Source organism: Eubalaena glacialis, chromosome 5 (assembly GCF_028564815.1).
Source record: "Eubalaena glacialis isolate mEubGla1 chromosome 5, mEubGla1.1.hap2.+ XY, whole genome shotgun sequence".
Classification (NCBI taxonomy): Eukaryota; Metazoa; Chordata; class Mammalia; order Artiodactyla; family Balaenidae; genus Eubalaena; species Eubalaena glacialis.
This window is the reverse complement of record NC_083720.1, coordinates 36,731,932-36,759,463: the sequence shown is the minus strand read 5'-3', so window position 1 is coordinate 36,759,463 and position 27,532 is coordinate 36,731,932. Positions and strand designations below refer to the sequence as shown.

At 50.8% G+C, this 27,532-nt stretch overlaps 2 protein-coding genes across 3 annotated transcripts in view; both read right to left on the bottom strand.

Annotated features, from left to right (window-relative positions):
- The window catches only part of C5H4orf50 (chromosome 5 C4orf50 homolog), a 48,489-nt gene extending 31,575 nt beyond the window's left edge, over positions 1 to 16,914 (bottom strand). The window contains exons 1-3 of one of the 2 annotated variants that reach the window (XM_061191221.1): positions 16,628 to 16,914; positions 11,943 to 12,081; positions 8,170 to 8,742 (exon numbers count right to left, since the gene is read on the bottom strand). In XM_061191221.1, the coding sequence (XP_061047204.1) occupies positions 8,170 to 8,742; positions 11,943 to 12,081; positions 16,628 to 16,914 (999 nt within the window). The remainder of the gene's footprint in view (positions 1 to 8,169; positions 8,743 to 11,942; positions 12,082 to 16,627) is intronic. The other variant, XM_061191222.1, reaches the window with a different exon arrangement.
- A 7,516-nt stretch (positions 16,915 to 24,430) lies between these two features.
- Positions 24,431 to 27,532, bottom strand: part of JAKMIP1 (janus kinase and microtubule interacting protein 1) — a 70,590-nt gene continuing 67,488 nt past the window's right edge. Inside the window, exons 19-20 of the mRNA XM_061191204.1 lie at positions 26,876 to 26,941; positions 24,431 to 24,481 (exon numbers count right to left, since the gene is read on the bottom strand). Of these exons, the coding sequence (XP_061047187.1) occupies positions 24,431 to 24,481; positions 26,876 to 26,941 (117 nt within the window). The remainder of the gene's footprint in view (positions 24,482 to 26,875; positions 26,942 to 27,532) is intronic.

Genomic DNA, 27,532 nt, shown 5'->3' with positions numbered 1-27,532 from the left:
GGATCCTATAAAGGATAGACAGAACCTGCAGAAAGGCAGACATTTCGGACTCGCCGTGCATTTATTCAGCAAACATTTATTAAGCTCCTACTGTGGGTCAGGTGCTCTTCTAGGGGAGGGAGAAACGGAAATGGACAGGTCATGCCCCGTCCCCATCCCCAGGTCCTCACCTGCTCTCAGCAGACCCCTGCGTTGGCCACTAACTGGGCCTCCTGCTTCCCCTCCCGTCCTGCCCGCAGCTGCCAGGGACCCTGCAAGGCCCCCCTCACCTCCCCGACTCAGTCCACGGGATCAGCTCCTGTGCTGCAGTCAGGCACGGGAGGCCGTCCAGGGCTGTCACCACAGCCCCTGACCCTCCTGGTCCTGGCTTCCTCTCACAGTGCCTCCTTGTCCCCCCCACCCTGGTTCCTGCTGGCCTCCGCGCACGCGGTTCTTCCTGCCTGCCTGGCGCATCCTCCTGGGAAGGGTACTGGTGGCAGGCTGCCTCCTTGCAAAGCCCTTCCTGCCCCTGGCTCTCTGCCCCTCCTTTCCACACCCTTCGGCAGCCGAGCAATTGCACTGAAATGGAAACCGGGTCAGGTTGCCCTCCTGTTTCCAACCCTTCCATGCTTCCCACAGCCCTGAAAGATAAAACCCCTGCCTGCCCGGCCTCACCACACCCATCTCTGCTCTTTGGATGGACCCTTCTCCCTCCTGCCTTGGGGCCTTGCACCCCTAGTGCCTGCTGCCTACACCTCTCCTCCCCACCCTTCTGCCTGGCCCAGCTGCTCCCTTCTGCGCTTAACTTAAAGGCCAGATCCTTAATGAGGCTTCCCTGAGCCTCCCCCAAATGAAGCCCCTCCCTCACTGCAGCATCTCCTCCTCATACCCCAAGTTTGTGACCTTCCAGTTACTGTGCGACAGTCTGTGTCTTGTCCAGTTCTCCTCAGAGACCAGACCCTGGCCACACCTTAGGATCACCCAGAAGCTTTTAACAAGTACCAGAACAGGGCCCCAGCCAAGACCAATGAAAACCAGAGGGGTCTGGGCACAGCCCTGCTCTGCATCCAGACGGGCCCGGCCAACCTGCCACAGGTACCTTCTGCCCACAGACCTTGGGGTACCTCATGGTTTTCTCCACTGGCTTCCCACTTGATCAGAATTAAACATTTTTGTCAAGGACTTAAAATCGCTATTGGAAGGAGGTGGAGATGAGAAAATGGAGAGAGAGAGAAGGCACAAGAGAAAGGAAGAGAGAGAAGGCAAATGAGAAAGAAAAAAAAGAGAGGAAATAGGATGTAAAAAGGGAGACAGAAATTCAAAGACATGAGAGCAAGCAAGAGAGAGAAGCAGAAGGAAGGAGGAGGGAACAGATGAAGGGGAGGCGGAGGGCAGTGTCAAAGGCCACCATCGTTCTGCTGTTCATTTCTATTTGGATTTTGCTCCAGTACCCAAGTTGACTTCCATTCAGTTCAACAAATACTTTCTGAGCACCTACTACGTGGCAGGCTTTGTCCTGGGGCTGGGACACAGCCATGGGTAACACACACAGACCCCTGCCTCGAGGAGCTAACATCCAGGGGAGGACTTCCGAGATGATGCTATACCCGCTTCACGTCACAAGTGATGAAATCAATACTCAGAGAGGGAGAGTGACTTGTCCAAGGTCACATAGCACACACAGTGGGAGAACGGGACCTGAAGTCAGGTCTCTGAACTTGATCCGGGCCTTTTCTCCCCCTTCCTGCCCCCCTCTGCTCAGTGTTGCCAGCCCTCCCTGCTTTTCAACACTCACAGGAGCATTTGCCTGTAACTTTACTTGGCTTTAGTTTTAACGTGTAATTATTTTGAAAGAAGAAAATGAGGAATACAGTGATATCCAAACACAAATATGACAAATGTGTGAGAATATATCCCTCTGGGCTTTGTTTCTATGCATAGACATTTAAATTCTTCCAAAAGTCTGTTTCTACAAAATGTTGACTTTCGCTTTGTGCATTTTTCATGTGATGGTATCAAAGGATCATTTCTCCACAACTTCTTCTGTAATGTGGTGTTTTAGGGCTGCCGAATAATCTCTGACGTAAGGAATGCCTTCACTTACCAAATCAGGTCCCTCTGATCAGACATTTAGGTTGTTTCCAATATTTACCAACTATAAACAGTATTGAGGTACTTTTAATATATGACAAATATTCAGAATACAGTGGAATCGTGAGGTTTTGCTCATTCGTTTTTTTTTTTTTTTAAGTAATGGACCTTTTTTGTAAGACCACGGGCCATCTGTATTTCCTTTTTATGTTATTTGTATGTTCGTGGCTTTTGCCTATGTTTTGTTTTTTGACATTATCGAAACTGTTTTAAAGCCCTTGCTCGCTGCAGGAGTGAGTGACAACTGTGTAACGGGCACTTCTGCTCAGGTGCAAGCTTTGAGCAGGAACGCGCTGCCTGGACTCAGGAAACAATGAAGAGATTCTCATACTGGCCACCAGGGGTCGCTCTACTCATATCGCTGGGGCCGAGAAGCTGGCCTGAGCAGCCCGCATTCCTGAGGCCACTGTCACAAGGAGCGGGGTCTCAGCTCTGGGATGACAGCCTGACACTGACATTATAAGAGAGTGACTTTTAATCTCTTTATACGAGCCTCCTTGTTACCCTCCAGGCCAGGCCACTGCCCCAGGGTGTCCCCTGCTGCAGCGGTCATCACCCAAATTGCCCTTTCTGCTCCTGTGTCTATCTCCCCTACAAACTTTTGAAGAGCAGGATCGCCTCCCCAGCCCCAGTGGCCGGCACGGTGCCTGGAACATACAGGATGCCCAGTGCACGCTTGCTAAAAAGCATTTGGACACATCTGCAGATAGGCTTTGCTTCTCTTGCAAACCAGAGTCCTCTTAAATTTTCTTTCACCTGGGATTCTGACCAGAAACCCCCTCCCCAAACTCCTCCCCGAGTTGGGCGTTTGTCCTCACAATGGCCATTCCTTTGGGGACCTGGGCTCCAAGCAACTTGTTCTAGAAACTATAAACTGTGTGATCCTGGGCAAGGCATGTGCCTCCTCTGTGGGGTTGGGGACAAAATCACTGATCCCTGCCTGGCTACCTCCCAGTATCAAGGAGATCCTGTTTGGGGAAGTGCTTTGTAAATAGGAATCAAATAAAATATCTTCTCATAACGATTACCCTCACCATAAATCACACCATGACACACATCAGATGTAATCAAGGGGCTGGTTTGGGTTGGAGGCACAATAATTTGTAATGATTTTCAATATGATACACACTTCCCTGGGGCTAGACCTCCCTCTCGTTTCCCAATTTCTATACCTCACTTCCCAGCATTGCCATCTTAGGCTGGTCCCTTTGGCTGGAAGTTTCCATTTCCCATGGGCAATGGAGCAAATATCTTCTTTTGGCCATTTATTCACTGAGTCACTTGCTCACCAAGTATTCCACAGCCTGTGGGCAGGGGCTGGGATTTATGGCTGAATCGGACCCAGTTGGTGATGACGATGAAGGCACAGCTACGGGGGGGTGGGCAGCCAGGCCCAGTACAGTGAGAATTAGGGTCACCAGAGGTGGGTCATGTCATGATGGGGGCACCAAGGAGGGAAGGAGCTGACGTAAAATCAGAAAAGTCTTCTTGGAGGAGGAGACATTCTCACCAAATGGAGAGAAAGAAGCAGGGGTTTACCAAGGGGCCATGGGGAGCAGACGGTAGAAGTCTCTAGACACAGGGAAAGTAAGCAGGCTGGAGGAGCCTGGCACATTTAGGGACCTGCAGACCTCAGGGTGGCGAGGCAGGGCGGGAGGAAGGGGTGGGCAGTGAGCCTGGAGTCAGCGGCTAGAGCAGCTGGGGCCTTGAATGCCGTGGCTAGGAAGTGGAGCTGGATCCCAAGGCGATGGAGCTGCTGGGGGCTTATGAAAAGAGATCATTTGGGGGTTACACCGTTATCCAGAGAAAGGTGCTGAAGATCTGCCGCGTGGCTCTTAACCATTCTGGGTCCTGCCCCTTTGGAAATGCACTGTCAGCCTTGGGAAATCATGCATGCATGCATGCAATGCTCTCAGAACACTGAGTACAAGTTCATACATGCACAGCCATGGCCACAGGTCAGACCAAGACCTGAAGGACACCATCTGGCTTTACAGTGTTGTTATCAATAGATTCTAGCATTTTAACTTTAAAATTGCAAGCCATGCTGCCCCATGAGCTGGTGACTGGCTGGAGTTTCCCATCTCTCCAGCGCGCTCTCTGGAGGATTTCTTCCTTTCAAGGTGGCCCTTTTCGACTCCAAGGTGCTCAGAGTCGGGGCTGTCAGTGCCCTCTGAGAGTAGGACAGTTTGGAAGACTCTGACATACCCTGTGGCCCTGGGTCCGTTCCCCATTCCAAACACCAAGATCCCCAACAGTGACCCACAGATTGTCAGGCCCCTTCCCCCTTCCTCTGTCTGCACCCTCTTTCTCCAGGCAGTCTTGTCATCCCGTGCAGGCAGGGGTCTTGTCTTACTTCCCAGCCCTGGTACCAAGCTCAGGCCCGAGTACACCTCGTTGTACGGCACCCGTTAAATGCTGATTTTGGACCCACTGACCACTAGTTACCGGAGGAGCAGAGCATGGCACTCACAGGGTCATCTCAGGGTCAGCCTGCCGGGGCGCAAACCCTGCCCTACCACTTAATATCTGTGGGACCCTGGGACTCACCGGGCCTCCACTTCCTCATCTGTAAAATGGGGGTAAAATAGTCCCTCCCTTAAAGGTCGTTGAGGGACAAAATGAGTGGACAACAGACGTAGAGCACCAGAGATGGCGTCTAGTGCAAAAACTCCCTCATAAATATAGGAATCGTTTTGTACCCCCATGAAGCCGGCGAAGAAGCACATCAAGGAACTAGAACCGACAGTTCTACTGTTTCATGGGGCCTCATAATGGTGAATCCAGGAGGGTACTTGTTATGAGTTAAATTGTGTCCCCCCCCAAACTTTCTAAGTTGACTCTTAAACCCCAGGACCTCAGAACATGACCTGATTTGGAAATAGAGACACAATTGATTAAGTTAAGATGGGGTCATTCGGGTGGGCCCTAATCCAATATGACTGGTGTCCTTATAAAAAGGGGACATTTGGACACAGAGATGCATAGAAGGAAGACAATGAGACACAGGGAGAAGACGGCCGCCCACAAGCTAAGGAGAGAGGCCTGGAACAGATCTTCATTCACAGGCCTCGGAAGGAACGACCCTGCCCACACCTCGATCTTGGGCTTCCAGCCTCCAGGACTATTGTTGAAACCACACAGTTTGTGGTTCTTTGCTAGGGTAGCCCCAGGAAACTCTCATAGTACCTACGTTTCTATTTGCTCAATAAGGAAATTGAGACATAGAAATAAAACGACTGGCAAGGCTCCCGGGGCTCCTAGAAGGCAGGGCCAGGCTCCAGGCCCACCAGTTGGGGGAACTCGGCCCTGCTTGTCTCCACCTGGGAGAACTGTTAACTTCTGGCTGGAGCAAGAAGCTGGTCACCCTGGTGCCGAGCCCCCTTGGAGAGATCATCAGCAAGGGGATGGGAGCCACTTCCCAGAAGTGAGAGCAAGCCACGCGGGAAATGCACAAACCACGATGAAATGGACACCGACGGCCAAAGCAAGCCCTTGCTAATATCACTCTCCCAGCCCGGATGCTCACAGGCTGCCATTTTAGATTGCTAAAAGCCAGGATCAGTGACCGTCCCATGACACTCTACACTGAAATGGTAACTGACATTTGTTCCATCTTTAAAGGGCTCTTGTGTTCACGCTCCCATGGGCTCTTCACTCTGACACACTCAGAAGACAGCAAGTGCTGCTACCCCTTCACCCAGCAGAACCCACTGCCTCTGGCCACTCCGGGTCCCACCTGCCATTTTAGAGCATGAGCATCTCACCCCAGTGTGTACGGCTCCCATGTTTAAGGATCAACGTTTTCTATTCCACAGGCCCCTGCTTCCTCCGCTGCTCATCTGATAACAGGCTGGCTTCTCTGGATGCTATAGAGGCAGAACTGGCTGGGGACCACACTTTATGGGAAACTTAGGGAATTTTTGAGAGACTTTTGACTGTGCACAGCAGCCTCCAGCAAAGTCTTGAGAGCATGCAGTTCTCCTTGGGCATTGGGTCTTTTAAATGATAAGGCATGAAACATCGAGAAGGTCACAGATGCATGTCAACAAGGGGCTTATAACTGATGGCACACAAGCTGCCAAACGCAGCCACTGACACTGCCCCAAACTCCGCAAGAGCCAACTCTGGCCCCAGCATCTTAAGGTAAGGACAGCGTCTTGGAGTCACAGCCTTGATCTGGCCCGTGTCCCCTTGCTGGCCCTAATACTTTGGAGCTGCATGCCTGTGGTCAAGTCACTTAACCTCCTGGGTCTCAGTTTCTCCATCTAGTCAGTGGGATAATAGCACCTGGCTTGCAAGGCTGTACTAAAGATTAAATGAGAGAACACAAAATGTACAAAACATTAGGAGGCATCTCTAAAATATTTAGGTATTCACCCTTTTCCTTAGATAAAAGAAAGAGTAGCAGTGCACGGGAAGACAGAAAGATTGGGAGAATAAGAATGTAAGCCAACAGCCTAAATTAAAATCTTATGTTTAGGAAAATTACAGAAAGGATTCTAAATGACAATTTCCATCTCTACACGATTTATTTTCTGAAATTACAACAAGGTGCCAATATTAAAGGTACACTGTATTCCTTTTATCTGATGAACATAATGGAGGAAGAACGAACAGGACACGCAGAAGTAACATGAGTAGGATGAAGTACTAAAAAGATAAAATATAACCACAGATAAACTCATTATTAAAATGATCTAGGCAGGATACACTTCATTATCTTGAGAAAAATAAAGTTCCAGTTAATTTGAAATAGGTTGTCCAGGTCCGAAGATAAATTTGATTATTTTTTTTAATGAGTAATCTTCTTTGGGCTAAGGTGGCTCCCTTATTTTTCCTTAAATGCAAATTAACCCAGTGGGATCTTGATCTCTTGGAGGGAGCTGAGTTAACTCTCCCTTTACAGGGAGGCAGCCTGGTGCAGGAGAAACAAAGCACTCTGGACTCACATCCAATTTGGATCAAATTCTAGTTCTGCCTCTTCTGAGCTGTGTGACAACAGGTCAGTGCACTGCCTCTCTGACCCTCAGCCTCCTCTCTGTGGAGTGGGGACATTAATAGTACCTACTTTACAGCTTTATGAGCATTAAATGATGCCTTTGAAAACACTGTAGGGTGCCAAGCACATGGCAGGAGTATATTAAACGTTAAGTTTTTGCTCGTCTATCAGTTAGGTGATAACATCAATGTCCAGCCTGCTCTCGGCTCCAGAGCTTAAGAAACTTGCTCGGGGTCAAACAGCTAGCAAATAGGAGAACCAGAAAGGGGCCGAACCCTGACTGTTCTCTACTGCACAGTCTTGAGGGCCTCCTGTGTGCTGCTGCTGGGGCGGCCGCTACAGAAGCCACCTGACCTGGACCTGCCCTCAAGGGGCTCACAGTCTAAAGAAGGAGAAATGAAGATGCACGTACAGCACCGGCATGCTGGGGACCGTGGTCACCTTTGGAGCTGTGAGGGAGGTGGGAAAGGGTGATCGCTTTCCCAAGGAGGGGTGGATCGGGGTGGAAGTCACGAGACCATGACAGTTAATGTCATACTGCACGTGGAGGAGCTCGCCCAGCACGGGGCCTGGCACAGTCAGGGACCCATCAAATGTCAGACAGATGGACGGACAGGAGGAAACAGACGATGAGGGATGAAGGGTAGCTGGTTGGCTGCCTGGAGAGTGGCTGCAAGGAGAGATGGACAAGCAGATGGTCGGGTGAAAGAGATGATGGAGTGTGGGTAGAGGAGTGGGTGGGTGGGTAAACAAGACGGTGGATGAGGGCACGGACAGGTGGATGGTGGCTGAGCAGGTGGACGGATGGTGGTGAGGTGGCTGGGTTGGTGAACGGGTGAGTGAAGTTGTAGGGGTGGATGGGTACCACCAGGTGGGTAGATGGGTGGATGGAATGAAGGATGGATGAACGGGGCTGGTGGGTTGGAGGGGTGGTTGAAGAGGAAAACTGGGGAATGACGGAGTCCGTGACTTGACCAAGCGGCAGAAAGTTAGAGAAAAGCAGAAAATCACTCGTGCCCTGGGTTGCGGCCACTTACCAGGCTACAGTGACCAGCAGGGGCCGTGCTGAGCGCTCTCTCTCGGGGGGCCTGGGCTCCCAGCTCCTCTCGCAGGCACCTGTTTTGCTGGGCGAGCTCCTCTACCTGGCCCTGCAGGCCGATCTCCGACAGCTTCAGCCCATAGATGCAGCAGCGCAGCTCCTCCAGCTGCCCACGGAGCAACCGCTCGGTGGCGCGCTGCTCCCGCGGCCGGCGAGCCGCCTGGTCCCGCTCGCGCTCGCCGCGCTCGGCCCTGGCCCGCAGTGCGCGCGGCTCCGCGGCCTCCTCGGGAGGGCCCCGGGGACTGGCCGGGCCCGGGAGTCGGGGGCCACCCGGGTTCGGGGCGTCCAGCTCGGCCAGCAGGAGGCCCGCGGCGTGGCAGAGGCGCCGCACGTCCCGCTCCAGCCGCTGCACCTGCGCCCGCAGGATGCGCTCCTGCTCGCGCGCCAGGCGCAGCTGGCGCCGCTGGATCCGCCGGCCGCGCTCCAGGGCCGCCGCCTGCCGCCCCAGCGCCTCGTCCTTGCGCCGCAGCCGCCACCGCTGCCGCCGGGCCGCGCGCTCCTTCTCCTGAACCTACGGGTTGGCGGTGGAGGAGGGCGTCAGGAAGGCGGCCGGGGACGCACCGTAGCTCGCATTGAGCCTGTCTTTATTTGAAACTTCGATATTTTGTTGTTCAAAGCGCTTTTTCTTTTTGCATTAATTTTTGCATTAAAACATTGCTGCAAAATATTATTTATCTCGATGACTGTTTTTTGGCGCCCCCTTAAAGTTTGCCCAGGAGACGAGTGCCTTACTCACCTCACCCTAGTGTGGGCCCTGCACACCCATGAGCTCCCCGAGTTCTTGGAAGGAAACTGTGCAACGGGCAGGATGGGGATGGGCTGGTGCACACTGGGAGGGCCAGTGGTTCCAACATGTAATTCCCCCACACCAGTTTGTAAAGAGCTGCCACCTGGACCCCCCTGAGTGTCCCCACTTGCAGAACTTCCCAGACCTCTCCATTTCCCAGTGCCTACAGGGTTAATGCCTGGCCCAGTAAGGATCAGCTGACCATGACTTCTGGCTGGTGAGACAAGACCACCAGTGTCAAAGCAGTTGTTCCTTCCTGTGAATACGCCCCGTGGAGCTACTCAGAAGTGACCTGCACAATGTCACACGACTAAAACTCACTGAACCGCCACATACTTGACTCAAGACCTTTCCTTTTTCCGCTTGGCCTGCTGCCTGTCCAAGGAACACATCTCCCTGTTCTTAAACCTTGCCCTCCCCCCCACCCATGAGCTGTAGGCTGGACCGGGGTGACCCATGCACTTTAAAAATGGGCGTCCTTGCCTAATTTTCAGAATTAATTTATGCAAGTGGGTAGAACTGCCTTCATGTTAAGCTCTCTTTCAACTGCTAGTGCCTGCTGCTGATGCCCAGTCACAGCCACAAGAGCTTGCAGAAGACAAAACAAACAAGCAAGAGCAAATGGGAAAGAGGAAACTTGGGAACAGCCCGGCAGGCTTTGTTTGACAGCGTGTTTTGGGGGGAATTGGGGCAGATAAAATTGGAGTTAGACTCCCTGCAAGGAAAATTGCTCGGGGTCTTCCTGATGGTATGAATCCTGTAATCGGTGATGCTAGGTGCACGGTGCCCCATCACCTGGATGAGTCTACCTTTATCACCTTTGGGAATGACCACGGGTCACCACAGAAGTGAGGTGTCTTTGTATGCAAAGGATTACTGCAAATATTGACAACAATGGGGCAAATTGCCATTTGGCAAATATCAGGTACAAAGGGCAGAGTTCATGGACTCCTGCAAAATATTCTCTGAAATGCAGATAGTTCTGGGGAGAGATTGAGGGTTAGTGTCTGGGCTGGGTTGAAGCTGGGCCAAGTGGTCTCCGAGGGGACCCAAGCCAGACCTCTCACCTCTCTGAAATTTTGCCCTTCATCTGGAAATGGGGTTTTGTGACAGGACATTCCCAGGAGCATCCAGATTACAAGAGAATGCAATAAAGAAATGTGTGTGGGTCACATAACTGCAGGTCCTGCAGTGCCCCCGAGCTCGCTAATGGCATTTCCCTTGCTTGTCACCCTGATCCTCTGTCTCCCCATCATACTAGGAACCTCTGGTGATTGCAGGACGGTGTCTATTCACCTGGGAAACCCTATATGTATATAAGGTATGACAAAAAATATTAATTACAGGATTTTCCACGGAGAAATTACATTCTTGATGGTGGGATCCCACATAACACTACTATACCTCGGCTTAAAAACTCTCAGACACTGACTATGATGTGCTGTGAACCAAGGAGGATGAACTCAACTTTCTGCACCTGAAGTTCAATGCAAAGGGGAAAAGTGGCACTTGCATGTCTCCCTGGCATCTCAAAGACTAATTACAATTTAATTGAACTTCTTATCTTTCCATGCTTCACTTCTATTTCAGTTGAAAGCTAATCAATCTGGTGTTTTTCAAACTTTCTGGACTACTTCCCATGGTAAAAAATACATTTGAGAACATGCCCCGTTATACATATGCACGTGTTGACAACTGAAACAGAAGTTTCAGGAAACAGCACTCCCCTTCATACACGTGATGCCCTTTCATAATTCCTAGTCAATTCCATTTTTAAAATGCTGGTTGTGAGTTATGGAATTGATTTCACAACCCACTGACGGGTGTCAACCTGCAATTTAACAGTCGCTGTGCTGCCCTGTGAGTAGCAATTTACTGAAACAGGATGCCTCTCGGGATCTTTGGGTCTCTGCCTGCCAAGTCTCTGCCCTCCAGCCTTCGTCATCTCTCCCCTGGAATATTTCAGTAAAGACTAGTAATTACGAAGGCAGCTAGGGCTATCCAAATGCCTACCATTGTGAGTGTTTTACACGTATTACCTTCCTTTACCTACACAACAATTGAACGGGGTTGGTACTGTATCATTCCAATTTCACAGATGAGGAAACTGAGGTTCAGAGAGGTTAAGTCACTTGGCCTAGATCACACAGCTCATGAGTAGCAGAGCCAGGGTTTGGCTCCAGGCATCTGCCTCCAGAGCCTATCCTCTTAACTACCCACTCCCTCTCCAATCACGCTCTAACTTGCCCCCTGCCCCTGCCGCCTCTCTCTCCCACGCAGTTAGAGTGATATCCCCAAAAGCCCTGACTATGAGCCTCTCCTGCTAAGGTCCCCCTAGCCTCCAGAATTTGGGTCATGCTGGGGCCCTGGCAATCTGTCCTCCCTGGAACCCTCTTGCCTCACCAACTTTGTCTCCCCACCACACACCACATTCCCCATGGCTCCCAGCATCCAGCTTTGGAGTTACTTGTTTCCCATCTGTGTCCCTGCCCGCAAGCCAGCTCCTGAGGGCAGAGACCCCGCATCAGTCCTCTCCTTGTCCTTAGGGCAGAGCCGGCTCCCCTGATGTCAGGCACCAAGTCCGCAGAAAGGAACCTCTGGCCAGAGCTCTCAGCAAGTGCACAACCCCCGCATGCCACCCAGTGGATCCCAGCCAGAGCCCTATGAGGCGGGCAGGACAGGATGGGAGCCCCGTTTTACAGATGGGGCAGCCGAGGCCCAGGGAGGCCACGTGACCTTGCCCAGGTCCAGCGGCCCCTGCCTGCACTGTTAGAATTGGGACCTCTCTTACCCCTCCTGGCTAGGCTCTCCAGGCCCGCCCCACTGTCTATGTTCAAGGCCAGCTGCTACCACGTCCAAACCTATGGGGTGACTCTGCTGGGACAAGAAACAAGCACTGGAAAGAAGGAGGAGGGACTCGGTACCTGGCTGGCGAGCTCCTCCTGCAGCGCCTCCAGCTGCTCCTGGGCCCGGAGAGAGGCACTTCTCTCCTGGAATACGAGGGCGCTCAACTGGTCCACCTTCTGGAGGAGTTTCCTCTCCGACAGCTCCAGCTCCTGAATTCTGCGCATTGAAGCAGCAAGGCGCTTACTCAGGATGCAGTAAGCGTGGCCTAAGGTTTTCACAGACACCAGGATCATCTTTTTTTCTTCTGTTATTTGGCCAATTTGATATTCTGACAAAATGACATTTTGTAAAACATTCATACCTATCTTTTTGAAGATGATCTAAAATACTTCAGAGCCCTCTTTTGAATAATAAGGCACTGGGAATCTTAACAGTGTTCTCATCCCTAAACCAGTAAGTAATCCCCAGTTCAGGTCATACCAATGAAGAAGGACTGAAGCAAACATCTGAACCATACATCTGCATTGTCTCAATTAATCCTTACAGGTGGATTCCCTTCCCCCGACTTCACACATGAGGAAACAGGATCAGAGAGGCCGGGCAACTTGCCCAAGGTCACAGAGCATTATAGAGTCCAGACTGCATGGCTCCCAAACTCATGCTTTAACTCTGTGCTCTGTTGCCTCCCACTTAAGCTAAATTATTGCAAATCTCTTCTAAGGAAATGACTGAAATGCAGAAAAAAGTTTTCTGCAATTAAAAAAATTAATCTCTGGATTACAAAAGTGAGAGGTTGGAAGTGACCTAACAGTTAGGGATGGCTAAGCCACCTGAAGTCTTCAGCACTTCAGGAAGTGCTAAAGTTGTGTCATATGCAAAGTAATACCCAGGCTGGAAGTGAGCCCTGACCTCAGCTACATAGAAAGGAGGAGCACATGTGAATGGAGGGAAGTCGGAAGGAACATCTGCCTACTGGTCCCATGAGAAGTGGAGGAGCCACATAGACTCACTTGTCTGTCTCCTGCTCGTACCTAGTATCCAAGTCCCCTCAGTGTGCCAATCTCACTTCTATAATAGAAGACCATGAAACACGTGGAAAGTGCATTCTCAGCCTACATGGACAAGCTCTGCACAACCTCACTCCTTTACCCAGCTCCACACCAGGTGACCTGCTCATCCAGGACAGACTCTGCTTCCCTGGGTGAAGACTTAGCTTTGCCTCATGGCTCTGCCACTTACCTGCCATGAGGCCTTAACTGGGCTTATTCACCACTATGACCCTCAGTATCTTCATCTGTAAAACAGGTAATTGCACCTTGCTCAGAGGGTTGTTGTGAAGATTAAATAAAGTGAGTCACTATTATTAATAATAGGGCCAAGAGTCCCCTCTCCTGCTCTAGTTTTGAGGCCCTGGGGGAGGGTCTCTAAAGTGACAGAAGGGAGGGTGCCCTCTTGTGTAGATTAAAATTAAGTTCCTTCCAAAATGAACCAGAGGAGTGGCCGCTCATTAATCAGTCAGAGGCTTGGGTGGAGTGCCTTCTGATGGATTATAAAATGTGGTGATATCTGAATGGGAAAAGAAAAGTTTAACTTTTTAGTTTTTGAGACCAATCTGAAATGTTAAATCTGGGACAATATTTAATTCTGGTATTATCCCTATACTTAAACTAGGCAAAAAATGACTACTTTCACGGTGGCAGGCTGAATAACAGCCCCCAAATATATCCACGCCCTGCTCCCCGAAACTTATGAATGTTACCTTACGATGCAAAAGAGACTGTAGATGTGATTAAGTTAAGGAGCTTGAGACGGAGAGATTATCCTGGATTATCTGGGTGGGCTTAACCGCAATTACAAGTGTCCTCATGAGAGGGAGGCAGAAGGGGAGGCCATGTGACCACTGAAGCAAGATGCTACCCTGCTGGCTTGAAGATGGGGAGGGGCCAAAAGCCAAGGAATGCAGCTATAGATGCTGGAAAAGGCAGACACAGGTTTCCCCTACAGCTTCTGGAGAGAGCACAGGCCTACGGACACCGTGACTGTAGCCCAGTAAGACTGCTTTAGGACTTCTGCCTCCAGAACTGAAAGGCAATGAATGTGTGTTGTTTGAAGGCAGCACGTTTGCAGTAATTTGTTTTAGCAGCCATAGGAAACATATACACACACAAATAGGAACTAGACAATGAAGTACCATTTTTCACTGATTAATGACAAATTTAAAAATATATATTACAGTGTAGAGCTGCAAAGAGTGCTACAGAACTGGGAGACTCCATCAGGGAATATCCACCAGGATAAATCGGGCAGGCTGCCTGGGTGGTCCCAGCGCCCCCATGTAGCCGGGTGTGTGACCACGGAGAAGTTACTTAAGCCAGCACCTTAACTTCCCCATCTAGAAATTGAGGATATTGCTATTATTTCATTTTTAGTAATTTATTTTTAAGGATTAAGTCTGTTAATACGTGTCAAGCATGTAAATAGTGCCTAGCCCAGAGTAAACACTCAACAAGTGTTCAGCTATTATTAATTTTGTTGCATTTAGATTGTAAATGAATTTGCAGCAATGATAGTGTTATGGAGGTGGGAGTGGGGTTCTCATTCTCAAATTTCTAACAACGTGGTTGCATTAGTTTTGCAATAAATACTTTAAAATATTAACTCTTTAACTGAAGTGAAATCCAATGTACACTATCAATCTTTTACTATCCCCTACTTAGAGCAAACCCATGGTGAAATTAGCCTGAAATCTATATTCACAGTTGTGCATTCAGACCCTGGCTTCAGCTCTTAGTGACACTGAGTAATGTATTTCATCCACTGAGCCTCAGTTTCCTCATCTGGAAAAGGGGATCATATCACTCTATGTGTCACAGGGGTCAAGGGAGCAGCGATGGAGGCATTGTGGGGGGAGGTCAGCACTGTGCCCTGCACCACAGGATCTTGGTAAGCCTTAACTCTTTTTTCTCCCAACCCCTGCCGCAGATCCGGCCTCCCCACCCGAAGCCCTGCTTCTACCGGATGGTGCGTCCCACCTTCAGAGAACTGAGGACACAGCCCACATTTCCCCACAGGCGGGTCCAGGACACCGCCTCCAGGATGTCCTCACCCCAGGCCCCAGCCACAGAGGCCCCTCCTCTCCATCACTCATGGTGCCTCCACGCTGCCTGTCTCTCCCTCACATAGAGGGGTCCCCTCTGGCAGGGGTTTCCCACCCATCTTTCCCAGGCCTGGTGACCTTCTGGTTTTCACTGCCATGTACAACCTTGCGTGAGTTATACTTCTATCTCTCCAGGGCTGGGGCCCTGCCTTTCCAGCTCTCAACCCCTAGAACTCATGTTTTGGGCTGAATATGTCCTCCCAAATTCATATGTTGAAGTTAGCTAACCCTAGTACCTCAGAATGTGACTGTATTTGGAGATAGGGTTTTTAAAGAGGTAATTTAGTTAAAATGAGGTCATTAGGGTGGGCCCTGATCCACTATGACTGGTGTCCTTATAAGAAGAGGAGATTAGGACACAGACATGCACAGAAGGAAGACCACAGGAAGACACAGAGAGAAGGCAGACATCACCAAGCCAAGGAGAGAGGTCTCAGAAGGAAACGACCTTGTCCACACTTTGATCTTTACTTCCATCCACCAGGACTATGAGAAAATAAATGTCTGTTGTTTAAGCCCCCCAGTCTGTGGTGCTTTGTTATGGCAGCCCCAGCAGACTCATACAACAAACAGTACGTGATTCTCGAGGGCCAAGTGCACATTGTAGAATGAGTGAATGAATGAGGGAATGAATGAATAAATGGATGAATGAGTGAATGGACAATCACACAGACTGATACTGAAGGTGACAGAATAATTTTCTCATATGTGAATTTTTTCACGTGAAAAGTTTTACAAAGAGGAGAAAAAGTAAAGATCATGTAAATACACATTTACTGACTTGCCCTTACTAAAATGAAGGAAAACACACAAAAAATGGTGAAGTCAGACAAATTTAAGACACTTGGCTGTTGGCATATTGGTAAACCTGTCAGACCCCAGCCATAACCGTACTGCATTTCCATGCTGGGTTTCTCCTTTGATATGTATGCAAGGCCCCACCTCATTCTACTGGCCTAGGTATCAAAACAGAGCATGGGCTTTGGAGAAAGACCTGGATTCAAACACCCCACCTCTGGACCATGTCGGTTCCATCAGGAAAATAGAGCCTACGCCAGGAGGTTCAGCAGCGAGAATCAAACAAGCATAGGGAATCTGCTACAAAGATGATAGAAGAGATGAAAGGCCAGACAGAGATGACAGGCAACCCAGAGGTTAACAACTGCTGGGAGCCACTTCTGCCCCTGGGGCTGGAGGGATAGACAGGGAGGAGGTGGTGATACTGGGGCCCAGGAGCAGGACCACAGAGGAAGCCGAAAGCATGACTGAATGGCAGCCATAGTCAGAGACGTCACCCAGAGCAGAAGAGAAGGGGAGAATCCCCTGGCTTCTCCCGTCCTCCTCCCTTCGGCGTCTCCCATTGGCTGGACCCAGATGGAAGCCCGTGAGCAAGGGAGCCTGGGAAATAGGCTCAGCCCCTACGATACGGAGCAGAGGAAGGGAAAGACAGAGAAGGAGCCAGGGACTGCTGTGGCGGGTTATGGAACACTAATTGTTTTGCCTGCATCCTCAGTCATAGAAATGATTCAACACTCCATCCTGACACAATTAGGATGCCCCAGGATTCGTACATACACAAAGAAGAGGTCCAGATGGTATATTTACCTGCTCCTCAGCCCAGACTCTGACATCACGTACTTGTCCACAGCTGCCAACAGCTTCTGTTCTGAGGATTCCAGGTGCTTCCTGAGTGTTCCCGTGTTCATGTCTGGGCTTCTGGCTGCTTCTTCTGGAAGACATCCCGGCTCCTCACCAGTCTCCTCTACATCCTGGAAGATCCAGGACGTGTCGATCTTCACATCGACGTTCATTATATCAAACCCATCGCTGCTGGGGGCTCTGACAACGTAGCTGAAACTTTTTTCAGTCCGTCCTTTAGCTGTCGGCTCCATCCCAGACATAGTTCATGGGCCAAGACTTAATACAATTAAGTGAATCTGCAACATGGACTTTCTGGAGATTTCAAGGTGGCTGCAGTGCCTTCCGATTGTGCAGGAAAATATCCTTTGAGGAGGGCAAGAACAGGTGGATTATTCATGAGTGGGGGACTTGGGTTTCACCTGCAGAAATGTCATACAATATGAATGAAAGCCTCTCGTTTTACAAGCCAGCATGCCTGCACTCACCCAAAGCAGAAAAGTCACTTGGAATTAAAAATTTAATAATGTGTACAAAGAGGTAAAATAAGATTTCTAGGCAGGACCATCAGAGTGTTATAAATTCTCAGCAATGAGGCTCAAGTTTTCACCAGGTAATAAATGAAGTTCTAAACCTCCTTTCTGAGTCCAGCAAACATTTATCACAGGCTTGGAGTTTACTAGGGGAAGGGAAAGGGAAATTAGCACTGCACTGGGTCATCTCACCTTACCTAGTCCGATTCTCCTGGAAACCCCAGGAGGCGGGCATTTTCATAACTATTTTATAGATGCTGAAACAGAGGCTCTGGAAGCTGGGGGAGTTGGCCAGGCCCCACAGATGGGCAGTGGCAGAGTCAGGATTCAAATCCAAGTCTGACTCCAAAACTCAAGGGGTAAGGGATGAACCCAGACCCCGAACAGGAGGAAACACATCCTGCTGTGGAGGAGCCTGAGGCTGTATAGGTGGCCAAGGAATGACCCATCGCAGCTGGCAGAGGTGGACAGAAGGCTCCTCCAGGCGGAGGGAGTCTCAGGCCCGAAGCCCCAGGACAGAGTCAGGACAGGTGAAGGGAGTGGGAGTGGTCGGGTTTGGCTGGCCCAGTGGACACACTGAAGGGGGAAGTGAGGACCCAGGACAGAAGGTGACTTGGAGCCATATCCCTGTGGGCCTTGGACTCCAGGACATGGCATCTCTGTGTGGGAAGTGGAGGGGGGGTCCCTGGAGTGTTTAGAGCCAAGGAGGGTCCTGGTCAGATCTTTGAGGATGGCGTACCGCAGCGGGTGCAGGAGGCGAGAACGGAAGGAGCTGGCCAGGGAAGGGTGCAATAAATAGGCCTGATGCAGAGTGGTGCAGGAATAAATAGAAATTTAAACTATGGGACTTAATCCTTGTTAAAAATTATGGAAGAGACTTCCCTCACCCTTTTCTGAGAGCACCTACTTTAGAAAACTCGTCGTTCTTTCTTCATCTCTTTGAAATATATGTTAATTCTTTTAAAAGCTATATAGGCCTTTTGCTGCTTTTCTGACCCAGGAACGTGTTTTTGAAGATTACGTGACAACAAGTTATTGTTTATCCTGAGGACCTGTACGAATTGGGCTGTATCTCCTTGGCTAACAAGAAGTGAGATTCTTTTCTGTCTTTGCAAAATCTCTTAGCAGATGGTCTGTGATGCACATCACATTCTGGTTTGATGCTCATTCGATAATAAAATTGTTTTCTTTCTTGTCTACCTTAGTGGAGAGGTTGTCTGGGTTGGGAGAAAATTGTGTTTTAGAGTGTATTTCCCAACCATGATGGAAAAAAAAAATTTTTTTAAACCCAACAAGGTCCTATTATACAGGGAACTATATTCAATATTTTTTAATAAGCCATAATGCAAAGGAAAAAAATTAAATTCTACTTCCTCAAAAGTGGCTGTGTAGGGTGGCGCAGGGGGCTTGCAATAGACACGGAGCAGTCAGAGGCAGCAGGGCGGGGTTTCAGCCAAGAGGGGGCGCAGTGGGGCAACTCAGATCTCCCGTGTTTCTTGGATGGAATCTTGGACAAATCACCTAACTTCTCATAAAAGGTGGGCGTGGGTAGTGAAAATAGTACCCACGTCAAGAGCTGTTGAGGCATAAATGAGTGGCTGTAGGGTAAGCAGTGCACAGCGCCAGGCACACAGTGAATGCAGCATGCAGGCTGTGCGTGCCAGGCAGAAGCAACATGTAGTTCAGATCGCCTGCCTGGGCTGTGTCCAGCTCTGCCTCTTATGCGCCAAGATCTTAGGCGCTTAACCCAGCTCCCTGCAAAATGAGATGAACAGCAGTCCCCTCCCTGCTGTTGCACGAGTCACTTAGCTCTCAAGTGCCTGGTCCTGCGCCTGGCACAGCAAGCCCGCAGGGACCTTAGCCGCCAGGAGCATCCTCGAGCAGAAGGATTGATTGACAGCTGACTGGGGCCAAGTGACCACCTAAAAAGTCATGTGCCAGGCCTGCAAGGAGGAAGCAGGTATTCTAGACCTTTCTTAGGGGAGCAGCCCAGAGGAAAGGTGCATCCGGGACAGGTAAAGGGCATTTGAGCCCCAGCGCCTCTGCCTGGGGAAGTGTCTTCAGACTTTTTTTGGATAAGTAACTAAGACCGTGGGCTTCATTTGGAATGAACCATCTGTGTCTGAGGGAGAAGGACAGGAACACGGCTTGCCCGTGGATTATCACCCCTGCGGGCTTCTCAGGGCTGGAGACCTGAGGGAAGGGGACAGATGGCCGTGGAACCGCTGTAAGGACGTGGCCCTGCATCATTCGCAGCCTGGGTGAGGTTCCCCAAGGCTGAGGGCGACCACAGGAAGGACACAGAGCTTGGCTGAGGGCAGGACAAAGGGGTCCCCACTTCAGATGAAATGGCAGGCCCAGAGAGATGGTGGGGAGGGGGCGGGAGGAGGGTTGGGAGGGAGGTGGGAGGAGGCCAGGCTTCTGGAGTCCGGCAGCTCTGCCCCTCAGCTGGAATCAGGGTCACAGTGCGGGGTCTGCAGGAGTCCCCAAGGCTTCTCAGACAACCTGGGGGGCACCCCAAATCGGCTGGTTGGGATCCCCAATTTGGCAGGCCTCTATCAGGTCCTGGTTAAATGTGAGAAAAGAGAAACAAACGTGCTTTTCTGTACCGGAAGTGGCGGGTGGGATTCCCGCTCGTCAGCTCTTCACAAGCTGGTTCTGGAAGGTGAGGGGAGAGCAGGAGCCCCGGACCCGGAGGCTCAACTGCGGAACGCGAGAATCCCGAAAGAGGGAAGCAGGGCTGGCCAATGGAAGGAGAGAGAATGATGAATTCGCCGAGAAAGGTGCTGAGCGGGCGCTAAATCGCGGAGTCCAACTCTCCAGGTGACCATGGCCCCCGACCAGGACCTGCGCGTGCGCAGTGCACCTGCAGCGCCGCGCCCGCCCCCAGCCCCGCCCCACCCTCCGCCCGCAGGGCCCTGGGCACCGAGTCAGTGCACCTGGGACCTCTAGGGTGAGCGGACTCTAGAAGCTTCAGCTCCCGCACACGCCCGCCTGTTGCATTTCACCCGACTCCAACTCAGTATGTGCAGCGGGGCGGAAAATGCCCAGTGTGCCCGGGACTTCCCCATTTTAGAACTGGAAGTCCTGACCTGGGCAAACCGGATGGCTGGTCACCCGCAGGGCTGGTCTCCGGGCCCACACCGCTGCCAGACGGTGGCGGCGGGGCACGGTCTGCCCCCTGGACTTTTCTACCCTGCCCCTCACTGGTTTCCACTGCCTGTAGAGGACTGAGGGATATTGGGGGGGGGGGGAGTGAGGGGAGGGGAGGAATGAAGTATGAGGCGTGAGGGGAGGGGAGGGGTGAGATGTGAGGGGAGTGGGAAACAGCACATTGAAGTGGCATAGCATGGCGTCCCTGTGTCAGGAACTTGACCTGGGCTCTCCCTTCACCCCCCAAGTAGATCTGTGAGGAGGCTGGTGGTAAAGGGTGGACCCAACCCTTCTCCTTTCTGTGTGAGAAACTGACTTGGGTTCCGTTGAGTCTGTAGCTCTACCACCTGGAAACCACATCTGGGCAGAAGGTCAGTTGCATTACTAGGCAACAAGCACAACAGCAGCCCTGGGCTGTGTGTCTCATCTGGGCACGGTGGGCAGAGGATGACGTGTGAGTACATGAGTACGCACCTGGTGGGCCGCCAGAACTCTGAGGCCCCCTGTGGCTCTTGTGACTGGGCCTGTCCCTGGCAGGAACCTCGGAAGCGATGCCTGGGACTGTCACAAGAAATGCCGACTTGTTGTTGGCTCCCTGCACCTGCCTGTATGAGCCTCACTCCCTCGCACCTGAACTGTCTCCTGGGGGCCAAAGAGACTGGCCCCTGGTCCCCTGTGGGCCGTATGGTCTCCTTGGAGGACGACTTCCACAAGGGTGCATCAGATGCTGCCTGCTGCATCTCCTGCCAGTATCTGAGGGTCTTTGGGTCTAACTGTCTAGTTGTGCCCAAAGAAGACCTCTTGTGAGGTGCTATGTGGGAACTATCACCCCCCATTCCACAGATGAAGAAATTAAGACTCTGAGCGGCAAGTACTTTGCCAGTGTCCACTGCAGGGGAGTGGCTGGTCTAGGAGTGGACCTGGATGGGTCTGACTTCAAAGCCACTGCCATTGGCATCCTGTTGTCTGAGTGGGAGAGCTGAGAAGACAGAAGCGTGGGGCAGGAGGGCATGAGGCCCACACTCCTGCAGCAGGGAGGGATGGACACTCTGTGCTGTGGGACTAGCTTCCCAGAGACCCTTGCACACCTCCTGGACTTCTGCTACTAAGTCAGCAAAGCAAGGCTTCTCTGTGTTTCTTTGGCCCCAGAGAAAGCAGACGTGCTTTTCATTTTCATTTGCTGCATGGTTCCACATTCCCATTGCTGCCTGGAGTTCTCAGATGCCTGCTTTTTTCAAGCAAAGACATCAGTTCATTTGCTTTTGGTTATCAGATGTGGGAAAGTCATGGGGGCTGCTGTGGTGGTGCTTTGGGTTTAGATTTCAAAAGAGAATGATCACTTCTCAGCTGTCTTGGGTGTGTGTTTTCTTAGAGCCCCCTAATCCTTTGGTTTGGTTTGAATATCCCTCTCCATCTGGTTGGGTGCCCCCCTTCTGTGCTGAGCTCCACGTCCTTCTCCATCCTTGGGTTTATCCTTCTGAGAACTTTCAGCTCCTCTGTTGGATTCCCTGTCCTCCTTGATTCCTTTGGTAGCCTGAATTTCAGTCATTTTAGTTTTCTCCAAAGGTTATTCTCACTAGAAATTATAGGATTGCTCTTGCAGCCCAACAAACACAGAGCAATGAATCTTTCCATCCTTGGGATCAACCCATCCTTGCCTTCAGCTGCTCCTTCCAACAAGATGCAGCTGTCCTTTCCTTCACATTCACTACCTTCCATTTCACTTGATCTATTTTGATTCCCAACGTCTTCCTTCCAAAAGTTTGGGAGGGATCAGTCATATGAGCAGGTGCCTTTTCCTGGAGATGCTCCCCCACCCACCTGCTCACCCTAGAATAACAACAGCAACAACATCCGAAAGTAACTTCTCTTCTCCAGGATTTGCTCCTGGGCTTGACTTCCACCAGTTGGTGTCCTGGCCTCCTCGGCTGCCCCACCCAATCCGTTCTCCTGGGAGGCTTGGTGCAGAGGCAGGTCTCCTGGGATCAGGAATGGCTGTCTCCTCCTCCGAGGTTGTAAGAAAGTGGACCTGGTCTCAGACCACTGCGGAAGGAGCCTCATTTCCCGCGGGTGCTCCAGGGATCACTCCACAACCCAGCATTTCTTCCTTGCCAGCCCCTTGCAAATTACCACCCAGATGTGAGACAGCCCGAGTGTGGTCTAGGCGGGGACGCTGTCCACCTCTCAATCCTTGATCTACAATGGCCCAGGTGCAGTCAAGCTCTGGGACTTTCACCCTCAAGAGTGATGGAGCCTGTGGCTTCCCCCTTGTAAATCTGAGGTCCCGGGGTCCACTGTCCGCAGTAGGCGAGGCTCCAGCCCTCTCTCTCTGGCCACCAGCTGCTGAATTCAGCTGCACACAGCTGGAGGGTTTTGTTGACTGGGGCTTGACTTTGGGTTCAGATCACAGGGACATTTGCAAGTCACTCTGGCTGATTGATAGACTCCAGGATGCACACGGCACAGTTCATGGAGACATATGTACACAGTCAGTGTCTAGCCGGGCGCACACACCACAGCTAGGGGAGGCATGCTGTGCATGGACAAGGATGCAGTCTGTCCCCAGACAGTGCAGCGGCCCTCCAATCAATCCATTTCTAGTAATTGCACTTAGTTTCCTGGTATTCAGATCTCTGCCCCTCGGGCTCTTGAAGGTGCCACAGTGGGGACTTGGATGTGGCCCTGAGCTTGACAAATTCCCCATCATCCTTGCAGAGCTCCTACAGCTCGGCCCAGCCAGGACCCAGCCGTAGATCCTAAATGCCTCCCGTTCAAGCTGTCGTGTAGTATCTGTGAATTCTGGTTTCAGTCTCTGGGCTTGGAATAGCTTGTTTTGCTGTTGAATTTTGGTTTGAGTGGGGTTGGGTTTGCCATAGGACTCAGTTTATTCCATAAGCTCTTTTTCTATCCTGGAAAATTAAAAAATAATTTGAAATGACACAAGAACCAAGGGTGAGAATGGCTGGGGAAGCCCCTGGCTTATCTGCCCTCACCTGTTCCCATCACTGTCCTGAACTCTCCAGCTGAGCCCACTGAGGGACCTTCCCCGACAATCCAGGGAGGGAGGAAATAGGGTTCAGATGGCCTGTCTCTCAGCACCCACCCCCAACCCACTATGGCGACCCCCACTCCCAGTCTGATCAGACCTGGGATCATTCCTTTATTTGCTGCACAAGCACGGAATGAGCATCAACCATGTGCCAAGCGCTGTCCTAGGACCGGGGCACAGAGGATCCAAGGAAAAGCCCTGTGTGCAAGGGTTGGGCTCAGGGTATCCACAAGGACATCAGGCAGGGACACAGTGTCAGAGCTCAGCCTGGGGGTCCAGGCGGCTAGTAGGCTGTGGGCATCCTCAGAATTCACAGGGCCCTCACCTGGGCGAGATTCAGCAGCAGAATTCTAGACTCTAGGGCCCAGAACTCTAGACCCCAGTCCATGGTGGGCACTCAGAACAGGGAGAATGGGGGAGGCCTGGGTGCCAAAGCAGGAACGCAGGATGAGACACGCAGGGTCCAATGATCAGAGAAGGACCAGCTTTCGGGATGGCATCAAAACCAGGCCTGGGGTCCAGGACAGGGGGTGGGGGAGAGGCAAGGAGCTTGGGCTCTTTACACAGGCTTCCTGGGCATTTTGTATGCAGGTCATGGACTCGCCCATCAGCCTCCTACTCCTGCAGACCCCTGATCCCAGAAGCCCACTCTGATCTGGACCCTACGGTGAATTTACTGTCCCACAGGCAATAGAGAGCACCAAAAACCGAAGCCAAAATAGAAAGAAACTTTGGAAAAAGCCACAACCACCTTCTCAAGATAAAATACAACAGGGGGACAACCAGGTCCCCATTGTCCAATCTTATTCACAGATAGCACCCTGATCTTCCTCTCAGGGGTGGAACTCGCCAGTGACCCCCGGATGCCCTGTGGCCAGTGAGCCTGATGAGGAGCAATCCACCACAAGGCCACCTTCCATGGCACCTAAAGGAATGTTACAGTCAGAGCTGGGAGGAAATCTCCTTTTTAGAAAAATCATTTTTATCAGTGAAAATGAAAGGATACCAACCCGAGTTCTTGGCTCACTGAAGTCATCAAGGCCACAGAATGAATGCTAGTGAGAAAAACAAAAAAAGGAACAAAAACTATAAAATAAGACCAAAAGAAAATGAGGGGGAAAAAAAGAAAAGAAAAAAAGATGTAAGATATGTAGTATGGAACTCAATGACAGCATTTCACAAGAACTACACCACTGGGGTTGGGTTTGGAAAGAGAAATAGGAAGTCAGTGGGCTTTAGGAGCTGATTTTTTCACCTGAGAAACCCATCCTGTGGGATGTCTCACCCAGGGTGGGTTGTCCCTACACAGTCCCCAAACATCTGGCTAATTTAGACAGGTGAGATGTACACCATGGACCAGGGCTTTTTGGTGCAGAGGTGTGACTTTCTTGAAGAACCTGGCAGGACAGTATATATACAGAGGAAGAACTCTCCAATAGTCATAGTTGATGGTCCCACCAAAGGCCAGGCATGACATGTGTACAAGGATCAAGGAAGATTCCACCCGGGTCACAGGTCATCCAGTCCGACCTGCAGACCGGCCCCTATACCATCCCTGGCAGGGTCCACTCTCCCAAGAGATTCCACTGTTTAAAATCTTTTGTGCCATTTGATTAGTCTACTTTAAAAAGAAAAAAATTGCAGAAAAAAATGGCTTTAAGGGAATGAAAAATTATACAGGTCAGTTTGAGAGTAGAGTTTTTTCCCTTAGTTTATTTATTACTTGCTTTATTCAAAAAGAATTGCTGGTGATTAGGTGAAACATGTCTGAACATTATCCGGGGCTTTTGAAAATAATTCATTATTTTTTTCCCAAATCAAGGTAATAGCTCCCCTAAATTGTTATTGAAAAAATGAAAATCTGGACAGCCACCAAATTTTAAACCAAATTTAGAATCATTGGAAGTTAGAGCTAGAAGGGGCATTTAGAATCACCTAGCTCTTCATATTCTACATGAGGAAACTGAGGCCCGGGGAAGGGGAGGTCCTTGCCAAGACCAGCCTGTGGAGTGTGGCAGGGAGAGAGTTCCTGACCACTGACCATGGTGGCTGGAGTTATTCTTCCACCAGCCCAGGCCAATAGTGCCCGCGGGGAAATCCTTGAAGTATCCTTGAGATCCCCTCGGCTCCTCAAAATAACCTTGGAAGCTGGGGAGGGGGGATGGCGTGCAGCAGATGGGGACTCTAGGAATCTGCTTAAACCGAATTTCCATGGGATTTCCAGGGCGCCGACAGGAGAACTGGCCCAAATCCTCCAGCCATGACCCTCTGCTGCCCCCTGCTGGTTGTGCAGGCTGGGAGGCCCCAGGGCTCCAGGTGCAGATGGGAAGATGCCGGGAAGGTGAATGAACCTGTGTAATAGCTGACTCCCAGGAGAGAAGGCTGGTGTACCATCTGAAGAGCTCTTCTGTCTCTTTGGGCCATTGTGTTTGATTCCCTCTAGACAGAGCAGGCTGTCATCCCCTTTGTAGATAGCCCTGAATCTGCTCTCTGGTGGCTTTCGTGACTTTGGCCTCACTCTGTCCATGGAATGAGACGGCTTCCTCTCTCCAAAGACCAGCCTCAGATACCTGAAGCCCAGAAACACCCTTTCTCCATCTGCTGCCCCGGAGTGACGGCACATCACCCTTCAAGCCTCCTGGGGCACATTGTCCCCAACGGACCACCCCGATGGGGTCAGAGCCCTTCACCTGTTCCCACACGTGAGCATACCTCTGCGATATAAAATGTGCAGTTGTGGGTTTTCTCTCTACTCATCTATCACTCATTCTGCAGACATTTGCTGATGCCCTATTCTGTGGCAAGAACTGTCTTGGATAAAGAGATGAATAAAAGCTAGTGGATGGACGGGAAGTGGTAAGTGCCCTGACAAAGATGCCGCATGTGTGGACTCATTTGTCCGTCTGGACCAGCAACGTGTGGCGGGGGCACTGGTGTGACCTCCCTGGAGATCCCGGGTATCCCTTTCCAGCTGTGGGATCATGGACAAGTGTCTGAATCTTTCTCAGACTCAGCGTTCTCACCCTTAAAATGGTGATAACCATAGGGAGACAATGGGGCTGGGTGTCAGCCATACTTCCTGCTGGAGGGAGGAGACTTTTAAGAACACTCACTGGTTTGGGGCATATATGTCATTTAAGGTGAATGAGTCCAATGTCTGTGGCTGGTTTATGGCTCACAAAAGACGGTGAGGTAGTGTCAGGGGGCTTCACCGGAAGGTCTTTTGTGGAAAAAAAAAAAGACACCACCCTCCTCCCTCACACACAGTCGATCCCAGACTGTACTTTTCTTCCCTAGAAAAGTACTTGATGGGGCTACCTATTTCTTGGACTGCCAGTTTGGGGGACATGGGCAGAGAAGGGAGGGCTGGAGACAAAGCCCATTCCTTGGGTTTCATGAAACTGACAGGAGAAGAGAATATTCCATGTGAACGACTCATGGAGAGAAGCCCAGGGGGTGGTCTGAGCTCACACCACTCACCTTTTCCTCCAGCTCTTTCAGATGTCGCTTCTGGACCTCCAGTTTATCCTCCAATTCTCGGATTCTCTGCAACACATTAAGTTCTGTATCAGAAAAAGTAAAATTTCCAGGTTCAAACCTTACTCTTCGTTGTTTATCGTGGTGTGGCGTATAAGCAGTGACACATACAAATACTAAGTGGGCAGCTCGACTAACTTTTATACGTGTGCAGGCCTGTCTCTCCACCCCCTGAATCAAGACTGAGGGCTTCTCCAGCACCCAGGAGGCTCCCTCAGGCCCCCATGTGACTCTATTCTGACCTCTGTCACTAAAAGTAGATTTTGCCTGTTCTTGAAATGCATGGTAATGGTATTATACAGTGCGTACTCTTTTTAAAACATAAACATCAAGACTAGACCAAGACACGGAGGTGCCTTGGGCAGGTTAATAAAGATCATGCATTTGAAGTAGCACCAAATGACTTGTCCAAGATTTATTTAGCTGGAGCCTGGGAGCTCGTGCAGAGATGAGTGCCAGTGGTAGGCATGGCTGTAGCATCCACTCAGATTCTTAGAAGCCCACGTAGTGCTAGGTTTTAGGATGACAAACTGTCCCCATTTGCCTGGGACATTCCTGGTTTTAGCACTGAAAGTCCAGAGTCCTGAGAAACTCATCAGT